Source organism: Tenrec ecaudatus, chromosome 12 (assembly GCF_050624435.1).
Source record: "Tenrec ecaudatus isolate mTenEca1 chromosome 12, mTenEca1.hap1, whole genome shotgun sequence".
NCBI classification, from domain to species: domain Eukaryota; kingdom Metazoa; phylum Chordata; class Mammalia; order Afrosoricida; family Tenrecidae; genus Tenrec; species Tenrec ecaudatus.
Window position 1 is genome coordinate 112,621,253 of NC_134541.1, and position 12,154 is coordinate 112,633,406.

The 12,154-nt window shown below is 59.7% G+C and overlaps 1 protein-coding gene across 2 annotated transcripts in view; it reads left to right on the forward strand.

Moving 5' to 3' along the window:
- Positions 1–7,681, forward strand: part of ABCC1 (ATP binding cassette subfamily C member 1 (ABCC1 blood group)) — a 154,153-nt gene extending 146,472 nt beyond the window's left edge. For both annotated transcript variants that reach the window (XM_075564550.1, XM_075564551.1), the window contains 5 exons: positions 44–190; positions 1,615–1,773; positions 2,508–2,674; positions 3,386–3,580; positions 5,681–7,681. In XM_075564550.1, the coding sequence (XP_075420665.1) occupies positions 44–190; positions 1,615–1,773; positions 2,508–2,674; positions 3,386–3,580; positions 5,681–5,789 (777 nt within the window). In that variant the 3' untranslated portion in view covers positions 5,790–7,681. The remainder of the gene's footprint in view (positions 1–43; positions 191–1,614; positions 1,774–2,507; positions 2,675–3,385; positions 3,581–5,680) is intronic.
- The last annotated feature ends 4,473 nt before the right edge of the window (positions 7,682–12,154 follow it).

Sequence of the window (12,154 nt, forward strand, 5' to 3'; positions counted from 1 at the left end):
ACCTGCCCCTCTGCCTCCCCCCCCCAAACACACATGTGTGCAGGCTCCCTGGCAGATTGAGGAGACAGCTCCGCCCAGCACCTGGCCCCAGGTAGGCCGCGTGGAGTTCCGGGACTACAGCCTGCGCTACCGAGAGGACCTGGACCTGGTGCTGAAGCACATCAGCGTGACCATCAGTGGCGGAGAGAAGGTGGGCGCTGGTCACGGCCAGACCGATGGAGCCAGCAGACCGATGGAGCCTCCCGGGGAGGCTGTGGGAGGCAAGGCCTTTGGTGGTAGTGAGGGTCGGGGGTGGGGAGTTACTCAGTGGGCCTCCAGCAGGGTAGCAGACTGGAAGCCCAGCCTGACCAGGCCCACAGAGAGGTTTTCAAACTGCACGTTTCATCTATTGAAAAATCTAGAAGGTGTTTTAGTCAAAATCCCAGTTCCTACTTTTCTCGAAGAATCTGAGCATCCGGCAACCCTGGGTCCAGATGTTTTAGACCGAGGCAGTCCCCTCCCCGCCCCCTTTCTTGGGCCTAGGCGGCTTCCGTAGGCATTTGAGTTTGCACTCTGGAGCAGAAAGATACCGCCATCCTGTTAGGGCCGGCTCAAAGGAGTTCGGGAAATTGTCGGAATGTTGGAGCCTGCCCCTGGCTCAGGCGGCTCCCCAGGACACAGCCTTTGGCCTGGGACTCTGAGACCTTCCTCGGAAATCAGACTGAGGCTCTTCCTGGCCGTTACCACTAGGCAGGGCTGCATTCCTCGCCGAGCCTGTGCGCACCAGGTTCCTGGGGGGGTCGTCTTCCCGGTGGAGGGGCTGCCCGCACAGCCGACATCCCTGTGAGCATTTGGCACACAAGTTGCACCGTGTGTGACTTGGGCGGGTAGAGGGGCCAGCTGCCACGAGGTGGCAGGAGTGTCGATTACTGGCTATGCGTAGACTACTACTGAGTGGCACAAATGGGTTAAGCACCCGACTTCCCCATTAGCTGCCAACCTACAGGCTGGCAGTTTGCACCCACCCAATGGCACCACAGAAGAAAGGCCTGGTGGTCAGAAGGGTCCGCTACTGAGAACTCGACAGCTCAGTCCGGAAACACAGGCTAGGCCCCTCATGGGGCGAAGTAGAGGCCAGCTCACACCCAGACCCTCCCGCTGCCGAGATGGGGCATGGGGACCAAGGGGTGGGGGTCTGCATCGGGACCCTCGCCCTCAGGACTGGGGAGATACCTGGAGGCTGTTGCTTTGAGGGGCCTTAGGGTTGATTTCAGCCCATCGGACTGCCCCATGGGGTCTCCTTGGCTGTGATCCTTACAGAGACAGTGGCCAGGCAAATGGCTGAGCTTTTGGGGGGCTAGTAGCCAGTCTTCACCATTGTACTACCGTGGCTCTTTAACCCAATGATTGCTTACTGTTGTTACCTTGAGTTGAAAATATGGAGTCCCGTGAAAGTCCCTTCTGCCTGAAGCTTCCCTCTGGAGGTCTCACGGCTTCTCGGTTGACTTATCAGGGAACCCAACTCCTCGCCAGGCAGCTGGTCAGGGTCAAGTCTGTGGCAGGAATTAGGTTGGCTGAACTGCTGCGACCTTCGACCCCAGCATGACCCCTTGCCCCGGCCCTTCTGCCCTGCAGGTTGGCATCGTGGGGAGGACGGGAGCTGGGAAGTCATCCCTGACCTTGGGCTTGTTCCGGATCAACGAGTCTGCGGAAGGGCAGATCCTCATTGACGACGTGAACATCGCCCAAATCGGCCTGCACAGCCTCCGCTTCAAGATCACCATCATCCCTCAGGTGGGCCGGGGGCGTGGCCAGGGGTGGGGCTGTGGGCATTTCCAGGCCCAGCGTGGATATTTCCTTGCCCAGCTGTATCTCCATGGAATATCTAAGGAGCGCGGGCACAGGTGGGGATTAACCTGGCGGTAGTCCTCCTCTGGAGCCCCTGAGTGATGCAGACAGTTAAGTGCTTGACTGCGAACCCGAAGGTTGACGGCCCAGGTTCACCCAGAGCCAGGCGCTTTGGAAGCAGGTGGCTTTGCACTTCTGAACACAGCCCTTCCCAAGGCTGTGTGGCCCCAGGCCGCCTGCGATGCACATGTGGATGCTGTGAGCCAGCTGAGGGGGCTCGGGCAGCTGTCCTGAGTCTTTGCCTGAGTGCCTGCTCCTGCTGCCCAGGGAGCGTCCTCCTGAGCATCTGACCAAGTGCACTGGACCCCTGACTGCCCTCTGCTGCCTCCCAGATTGGGGGAAGGTGGCCTTAACCCTCCTAAGCACTGGGCAGGAAGGTGACTTTGCTAAAGTGGCCGGGGGAGCGGTGGGCTTAGCCTGTCACCTCTTAGTGCCCCCTCTGGCCCTCCTGGAGGTGAGCTGGGCTGGGGTTGGGGGTTTCTCTGGGCCCGGCCCATCAGCTCTGCACACCAAGGCCTCAGGAAGTGCAAAACCTCTCCTGACTTGGTCCAGGCCCCCGCTCTCCTGCATCCCTAGAAATGGTTTTTTTTTTTCCCACATGCTGTCCCCTTCCCGGATAGGACCCCGTGCTGTTCTCAGGCTCCCTCCGCATGAACCTGGACCCCTTCAGCCAGTACTCGGACGATGAGGTCTGGACGTCACTGGAGCTGGCCCACCTGAAGAGCTTCGTGTCCACCCTTCCTGATAAGCTGAACCACGAGTGTGCGGAAGGCGGCGAGAACCTGAGGTGAGCATGGAGAGCAGGCCCCAGGTGGGCAGGCCTTCCTCTTGGAGCCTCGGTTTCTTTGTCTGTAAAATGGGCTCCCTCTGCTGTGATATCTAAACGGGATGGCCAGTACACTGGCTTCTTGTACCTGCTGCATTCAGTGTTTTAAATATCGAGAGGCTTCTCTGCCAGGTGGCACAAAGCAACTGCCCTGAGCACTCCACACCCCGCCCACAGCTCCCCCTGCCTTCTCCTGGGTCCCGGGATCTGAGACTTGAGCGTCAGGATGGAAACCTCCGTGGGTGGTGCCTGTGGCTCTTTCCCCCCTGCAGCAGCTCAGTCACTGCCGGGTCGGCCACCCAGCTCTGCTGGGACTGGCCAAGCATACGCCCAGGGCCAGGGTGTAGCTGGCTACCAGCTGATGTAGGCCTTTGCTGGGTCTCTCCTCCAGCAACCCACGGGCCTGTTGTCATGGAGACGGCAGGTGAAGGTGCAGGAGGGAGCAAGGCTGGGCTCCCACCCCCGGCCCATGCCTGCTGCCTCTCACACTTCCTCTGCTGGTCCGGCCAGACATTGCGAGGAGATTGATTCTGAGCGCTCGGTTGATTAGTGATGTCTGCTACAGGCTGGGACAAAGGAGCCAGGGAGTGGCAGGGTGGAAGTGCACTCAGGGCTCGGCCCTGGTTGGGAATGATCTAACACTGTTGCCTCGTGGTCTTTGCGCCTGTCCAGTGTCGGGCAGCGCCAGCTTGTGTGCCTGGCCCGGGCCCTGCTGCGGAAGACCAAGATCCTGGTGCTGGATGAGGCCACGGCCGCCGTGGACCTGGAAACGGATGACCTCATTCAGTCCACCATCCGGACCCAGTTCGAGGACTGCACCGTCCTCACCATCGCTCACCGGCTCAACACCATCATGGACTACACAAGGTGACGCCCCTGCCACATGGGGCCTGGGGCCTCGCCCGCCTGCTCCCTCGACACTGCCCTCACGCCGAGCAGAGCCCAGGGTGGGACCTCTCTTCCCTCGGGTCGCACCTTCAGCCCGCATGTGGCAGCCACCTGCTGCATCCTGGGACTCACTCTGCGCCGCCGTTGGGGCTGCAGAGCTCAGCTGGGGGAGACAGACAGTCACCTCAGTGGCAGGTTTCAGAGTGGCAAGCACCAAGGGAAGGGGACCAGGCAGGCCGGCACCAAGCCTCGGGCCCCCACACTCAGGAAGGGCCATAGAACGGGCCCTTTTGAAATCGGGGTATAGTGTGTGGTCCTGTCCTGTACGGCCAGAGCGGGGGGCAGAGGCTAGACCTCACTGGGCGCAGGTTGGGCGGTTTCCCCAGAGAACCTGGAAGCCACTGCAGGGTTTTGCGGTAGGGGGTGAGGCGGCGCTGGTGTCCGCTCACCAAGGCTGCGGGAAGGAAGCCTGGTGGCAGAGCGGCTAAGCGCGCAGCGGGGGCTCACACCCACCAGCCAGTCCTCGGGAAGAGGAGACCGTGTGCCTCCGCAAAGACGACAGTTTGGAACCCCGACGGGGCAGTGCCACTCTGCCCCGCGCCGTCCTGGGCGTTGGAATGGGCTCCGTGGGAGCAGGCTCGGGCTTTGCTTTCGAGGCTGTTGCATGGAGCGAGGCATTGGCACCTACTGGACGCTGGGCACTGCGGGGTGTCAGGAGGGTGTCTTTGGAGCGAGGTTCAGAAGCAGGCAGGGCTGGGTCCTGTGGCAGAGGCATGCCAGGCATCAGCAGACGTGGGCTCCCGGGCCCCACCATCACCCCCCGACCCCCCGTTTGTGTGAAGCTACTCAAGTGCAACCAGGCCTGTATGCTTACACGTTTTCTCAGGCAGCTTTTGCAGCCCCGGGGGCCTGCGGGGTGAGGGTCGGGAGTCCCTGGCCTACAGTGTGTTCCCGTCACAAGGAACATACTTGTGATTAGCCACGCTCATTTGGCGTTTTGAGTACAGCCTGCAGGGACTACATGTGAGGGGGCTCCCCAAATCCCATTGTCTTTTAATTCCCTTTCTCCACAAGTGTTTTTGAGGCCCCCCTGTAGTAAGGTTGCAATGTCTAGGTTGCTGGTGACGTCCCATCTGTGGCTGCTTGTTGTTTCCAGCCCCCAAAGGCGCGTGGTGGTCACTTGCAGAGACGCTTAGGGTGGAAGACAGCAGGAAGGAAAGCTCGCTCCCTGCGGGGACCGGATTCTGGCTCGGCACCCCCACAGGGGAGGGGAGAAGGCGGCTGTAGGTCTTTAAAGGAGCAGAAAGCCTCGCCTTTCTCCCGAGGAGCCGCTGGTGGGTTCAAACTGCTGACCTCATTATTAGCAGCCCAGTACGTAAGCCACCAGAGCTCGTTATAATAATTTTAAAACTTTTTAAAAATCACGCTCTGTGGCTTTTGTCAGAACCGGCTTATGATGAGGTCATTGGAACGGAGCCCGGTCGTCGGTCACAGGATGGAAACTCCTATGTTTGTGAGAGGCCGCGTGGCCAGGCCTAAAAAGGGCTGCTGGCCCTTTGGCAAACCGTGGCATCACCGGGTGATGGATAAGGGTCACTTTGGTGAGACGACTCACGGAAAGCGTGGGGTCTCAGACACACCCAGAGTGCCCTGGAAGAAAGGCCTGGTGCCGTGCTTGTGAACAGGCCCAGCCTGGAATCCCTGGTGGGGCACGCGGTTTCCAGTAGGCACGCGTGGGGTCCCGTGCGCCAGGGTCAGGTCGATGGTGACGGGATGGGATCCCCTGGGGGTAGACCACCTGAGGTCCTATCTCGAGTGTGGCGAAGCAAGTAGCAATGGCTAGTAGCGTCTGCACTGTCGTAATGGCATCTGATAACCGTCACTGGTTGGGAGCAGATCGTTAAGGGTTAAAGCCACAGGGCATGGGCACTGAAAGGGTTTTTGGAAGGCCTCTCTCTGCCCCAGTCCTAGCAGAAGATGCCGGGGCCTGGCCCCAACGCAGCGCCTTCCCAGGCGGGCTCTGTGGGTCACGGTGCCCACCCTCTCTCTGCTCCTCATGCCTCTGTCCTCCTCCCTCAGGGTGATCGTCCTGGACAAAGGGGAGATCCGAGAATGTGGTGCCCCCGCCAGCCTCCTGCAGCAGAGGGGTCTCTTCTACAGCATGGCCAAAGACGCCGGCTTGGTGTGACCCCGGAGCTGCTGCCCACCAGCTCCCAGGACAAGCGGACTCTCCGGGACCCCACCCTCCAGTACAGAAACCAAAAAAACAGAAAAGAAGAAGCCACCCCCCAACCAAAGCCGCCCCTGTGACCGCCGCCCGGGGCGGGCCGTGCTGAGCGGGAAGACGCACATTCCTCCCTCCGGATACGCGGATACGCCGTGCTCCCACTTCCACGCGCGGCCCTGGCCCTCGGAAGGCACGCTCGCGCCCGCTGGTGCTGCCCACCGGTATTCGCGGCAGCCAGCCTCGGGAGACCCCGGTGGTCTAATGACCAATCCAGCCCACTGCCTCACGCCTCTCCAGCCCGCCTTACCGGCCCCGTGTCTTCAGGGAGCCTCCTGCTCCAGCCGGTCCCTGGTCACCGGCTCCACCCAGAACGCGCTCTTTCCCGGGGCTGCAGTTTTGAGGCAAAGGGCCTGGCGAAAACCCTGCCCCCAAGGGAAGCCCCGGGGGCCACAGACATGCCTCTCGGTCAGACGCCTGCTCTTCCAGGAGCCCAGCCGCTGGGAACCACGAGCGTGCCTTGCAGAAGCCGGAGGGGCCGTCCTCACAGACCACGGCCCCCCAGGATGTCAGGGCCAAGAGGCCGTGCGTGTCTCACTGCCGACTTCCGGCCCGGTGGCTCACCTCCCGAAGCCCTCCAGTCTTCCCATGCGTTCTTCCTGCCTCTGTCTGCCCATCCCTAGAGCAGGTGCACGGAGAGACGAGGTGCTCCGCATGGAGCCCTCGGGACCCCCGCCTACGATCCACTGGCACCAAAGAGTCCCGTGCCGTCTTCCCCTTTCTTGTTTTTATTTCATTTTTAAAATGTCAGGCTTCTGGAGGAAAGCTAGCACAGTAAGTCCTCCCGTCACCATCCCCACCCACGTGATTCAGTGACAGCGTCACACTCGGCCGGTGGGCCGGCGTCTCACTGTTTCCATTCTGGTCGTCCTCGTGCCATGTGTCTAGCTTCCTGGTGTGCGAGCCCCCTGCCCCTTCCCCATCTGGGCCAGCGGCAAACGTGGACAGCCGAGGGCTAGCACGGCAGGTGCAAAGGTTGGCCTGTTCTGTGAGCCGCTCTGTCTGCCGCCCGGTGACCGCTGGGAGTGGTCTGGCTCCCAAGGGGGCAAGGTCTCATCCCAGGGCAAGTCTCAGGCGGCTCAGCCCCTCGGCCCTACTGACCCAGTAAGTCCGGCCTTTTGGAGAAATTTGAACTTTGTTCCGCGTTTTTGTTCCCTCCCCTTGTGTTCTTGGTCAGAGTCGTCAGTCGTGGTGGCTGGGCATCCTCTCTTCCTTCTGGTCTCAAGGTAGCCCGGCCTTATTTTTTATATTTTAACTTGTCCCCCGTGGAGTTTGGTTAGCTGCCAAGGGTGGCAGTGTAGAGAACTGGATATTTAGTCAGGATCTTCCAGGGTAGGGGAAGATCTTGTTCAACAAGTATCCGTGGTGAGAAAGGAAGAAGGTAGGTAGGTAGGTATTTTAACTTGGGCGGAGCAGCGTTCCGAGGACCAGCCTTGCTGGCCCATAGCCTGGCAGTTTGTTGTGGCTCCTGGCAAAAAATGGAGGAGCTGAGATGTCCTCCCGGGCCTGGCCCTCCCTCGGGTCTCCAGGCCAGAGCGGGCACGGCTGCTGCAGGATGCATGCACGTCGTGAATTCTGTTGCTGCCTTCGAACCCAGAGAAGCGTCTTTTTTCCTTTAGGTGGAAATAATATATTTATTATTACTTCTTTTTTTTCCCCCTGGTAAATTATACCATTCTTTCATGTCGGATAAGCCAAGTTTTTCTTGGATATATCTTTTTGTAACGCCTTACACTGGAAACGTGAACATTTGCGGAAAAAATTTTTCAGTAAAGATATACTTTATTTCTTTCTAACTGGCTGTACCTCTTTCTTTGGGGTGTGGCAGAGGCTCTTGGCAGTCCCTCCCTCCAGTGGGGTCAGTGGGGCACCTGGGCAGCCCTGTACACTCATCCCCCGGCGTCCTGTAGCCTGAGCCAAGCACTGCGGCAGGGGGTTAGTGGGGAGTTGACCTAGCAGGTGGACAGAGGCTGGGCCTGCCTGACCCTGACCCATGCTCATCCCACGCAATCCTGGGCAAGTTACCTCTGCCTCAGTTGCTGGCGTAAAACATGAGGCCGAGCGGGCCCAGTGCCAGTGCGGGGCTGATACGGTTGTGGGACGCGTGGTCGGGTGAGGCAAGAACAGCACGTGGCCAGGGCTGCTCGGAACCCCCTTGGTGGCATTCAGGATGGAACAGGAGTGCTGCAGTGACCAGTGGACCCTGGCAGCTTGGTTCCACGTTAAGACAAGGGTTGAGGGCTTACACCTCCGGGCTTCGCTGAGCAGCGGCTGGGAGAGCCAGGCCCTTTGGCCCTGGGGGATCTTAAGCCATCACAGGCTGGCTTCCTTCCAGCTCACCACAGCTGGAGAGGGGAGACTGGTGACTCATCCTGCCTTTCGGCTCTGAAACCTGAAGCGCCTCTGGTCACTCCCACTGATGGGCCCTTGGCTAAATCAATCACGCCCCATCCAGAGCCACAAAGGACACTGGGAAGTATAAGGAAACATCTGGAAGACAAACCTGGGTTACTTGGTTCCTGAGTGTTGCTGGCCAGGAGCCTGGGCGCCTACATGACATTCCGAATCTGTTGGTGTTCAGCTTGGAATGGATGAGTCCGAGTTGTGAGCAGTGGCGGGAGTCGGACAGGCATACAGGCCACATCCTGAGGCCAAGGGCCACGTGCACTGCTTCACCCCCCTCCCCACCCCCAAGCCGGGCTGACACCCTCTGAGTTCGGAGGTGTCAAACAGAGATCACGAGTGTGGCAGTGGCCGTCTGGGAGTAGCATTCTCCCCTTCCATGTCGGAGACCCTGGTTCAATTCCCGGCCGGTGCTCCCCAGGCTCCACCCCTCCTTGTCAGTGGAGGCCTGTGCGTTGCTGGCATGCTGAACAGGGTGCCGGGCTGAGACGTAAGGAAAACGCCCATACGCTCCACAACAGTCGATCCGTTGTGTATGGGCACCAGGAGCGCGGGGTCACTCAGCACAAGGTTATTGCCACCAGAGTCCGGCCCGGTGTTTGGCCCGGCCAGGCAGCAGTCCTGAGCCTAGAGGAGAGATAATGTCTCTATGTCAGCCGACACCCTGGGGTGCCCATGGGGGTGGCCTGGGGGGTTGGGAGAAAGCCCAGGGATGGGTCGAACTTCATGAAGAGGAGACAGAAAACAGCTGTGATCTCGACACAATGGAGCCAGAAGCTCAAGCCTGGGGAGAAGCCTGGACCGGCTTGGCTGGGTGCCGAGGGTGCGGCGAGGCTTGCCGTACATGGCTCCCCTGCTAGGGAAGGACTCACCGGCGGGGGCTTCCCAGCTGCCTGTTGCCCTCCAGACCCACTCTGAGGAGCCCTGGTGGCACCAAGAGTTACGTGCTGGACTGCTAAGCCCAAGGTCAGTAGTTCAGAACCACCAGCGGGCTGCCTTTTAGGACAAAGATGGGGCTGACTGCTCCTGTGAAGATTTACAACCTGGAAACCGAAGGGGCAGCTCTACCCTGTCCTGAAAGGTCGTGATTGTTTGGGCAGGGTCCGGACCATGCAGCCCCGACCCCCAGCATTCCAGGAAGCGAGTTTGTGGAAAAACCAAGATAGTTTCTCACAGACCACATCCTGACTCAGACCCTGCAGCTGCAGCAGTAAAAACCTCGAGCCCTGCGTATCCCTGACCTAACTCGATGGGTCATGGAACCCTCCCTGGCAGCTCAAGATGCTCCTGTCCCTCTCTCTGCTCTCCCCTCCCTCCTGGGAGCTCTTTCCCTGCCCTAATAATTCCACTCTTAACCTCATGTTCTTTGTCTCGATTCTATCTCCATTCCGTGTGTCTGTTGACCTCTCACCTATTAGTTGGAAACCGCTCCATGGCAGTTTTTTTTTAACGTCTGATCCTACAGCAGATCCCACCTCCTCTCTCCTGTTGCTGCCACCCCGCCCCCACCGTCCTCTCTCAGGCTCCGCAGTGGTTGCCCCGTGCCCACCCTCACCACCCTTCACACACTCGGTCTGCTCAGCTCCGCGCCAGTGAAAGTGAGCAGCTGGGGCAGCTCAAGTCCCATCCCCCGACTCCCGCTGTGACCAACACTGGGTGAGTGGCTTTAGCAAGCATGTTTATTCTCTGACGGTTTTGCAGGTGCAGCCAGACGATGGGCACCGACTCCAGTCCATGACCATGTGGCGGCCTCTTCCCCTGCGCCCAGAGCTTGTTGGCTTGATCTGCTTCTTCGTAGCTCCAGAGACCAAAGACGTGCCCTCCACCGAGAGCAGCTCCTTCACAAGGAAAGCCTCCCCAGGTGGGAGAGCGACCTCCGTTGTTGGCATTAGAGTTTACAGCACACGGACTGGGAGCCCAGGGCCAACACAGAATTTGACCTGGTGGCTGACAGGCAGTGTCATTTTTGTGGCTCCCATTTCACTCGGGGTCGGGGCAGGCGGCTTCCAGCCACACTGGCCTCCTTGCTCTTCTTCGGTCATCCCGGCACCACCCTCCCTCTCCCCGTGTCCACTCTGCTAGCTTCTGGCCATCCCTGTCGGCTCCGGAGTGTCGGCTCCTGAGAGCGGGGCTCATCTGTTTGCACGAACCCCCTCCCTCAATGGCCCCATTCTCCGAGGACCTCACAGTGTGCATGCGTCCAGGGCGGAGATGGCTTCTAGAACCTGCGCTAGGGAACCAGTTTCCTCTGGATACAATGGGGTCACTGTGCCCACCTGACAGCATTTTTGAGCATGAAAAGGGGCCACAGGTTAAAGCCCTTAGCACCAAGCTCGATCCTGTGGGCATCTGTAAGCATGGTGAGTCCATTTGCCCATTTGTTTATCCACCCACTGGGCTCAGAATGGACTCAGCCCCCTGATGCTATGCCGGGAAAACCGTGAGCACACCCCTCTGCTCGCGCGGAGGATGGGACCTCCCCTGCCTCTGGGTGGGACTCCAGAGCTCAGAGGTGCCCCGTATCTAGAGACATGTGCACAGGGCAGCACAGCATAGTGGCCGAGAGCATGGGTGCCGGAGCCCGCCCACCAGGCTTCAAATCTGACCCAGTTTGCCCATCTGGAAAAGGGGCCTTGTGGTCCTGCTGAAACATCTGGCTCACAGGTAAGTGTTTCCTGGGGCGGGGGGGACACAGGTTACCCAGTAAGACAGCCCAAAGTCTTGATCAAGGAAGGTCTGAATTAGGAGTTTCTGGGGAGCTCCTTGGCTCCCAAGGAACCCTTGTGCGTGGAGAATGCATCCAGCGGCCAGCGGCCAGTTGCTCTGCTGGAGAGAGATGGGCCGTGTGCTGCTGAAAGACTCGGGCGCTGTTGAGTTGGTCCCAACTCCGAGCAAGCCTGTGCACAAAGGAGGAGACGCGGCCAGGCCAGTGCCATCCTCAGACTCCTGTCTGTCTGAGCCCGTTGTCACAGCGCCCCAACAGACTTCCTCTTTCCGCTGCCTCTCCACCCAGCATGAGGGCCTCTTCCGGGGACCGTCCGCTCTGGATAACCTGTCCAAAGCCTGCGAGCCTTCTGGCTCTACTTGCAAAATAGATACCGTGGCAGCCCACGCCCGGGACTCCCCCTGGTCTGCACCCCCACCTGCATGCAAATCCACCCACTCTCCTTCAGTCTTGCATCTTCAAGGCCCAACTTTCTCACACGCAAGGAGGCGATGGGAAAGACCGTGGATGGAAGGCTTGGCCAGGTGCATCTTTGTCTTCAAAGCGACAGCCTGGCCTGTCAACACTTTTAAAAAGATTGTAACCTTGGAAATCTGCCAGGGGAGTCCTGCTCGAGTCCGTAGGGTGGGTGCCTTCGAGTTGGAATTGGCTTGATGGGGTTTTGGTAACTTGTGTTTCCCCACCCACCTGGCTTAGCTGCAGGGACAGCCCTGTGGGCTGGTCTCCAAGGAGCCAGGAGGTAGGCCTGAGAGCAGCCCACACATGCAACACAACTGCACACACACACACACACACACACACACGACATAGTGACACTTGGGATGCCTGAATGCCTTTGGTGGTCAGAGGAAGGTCGGTCGCCTGGTGTTTGGGGGGAACTGGACAAAGGGGGCGCAGGCCCTTGCACTGTCTCTCACCATTGTGTGCATCACAGCTCAGAAGAAAGGTCCTGGTCCGCAATGCCAGGGTGCAGTGTGTTGGCATGGGGTCTGGGCATGGGTCTTATTTTGAGATCCCCATGGGAGCCCCAGGCTGGGAGCTGCTTCCAGAGCTGGCTCTGCTGGGTGCCTCCAGGCCTGAGGCTCCATGGTGACCTGCCACCTCTTTGTGTCTTCATCCCAGGGTGAGGGGGAGTGCTGAC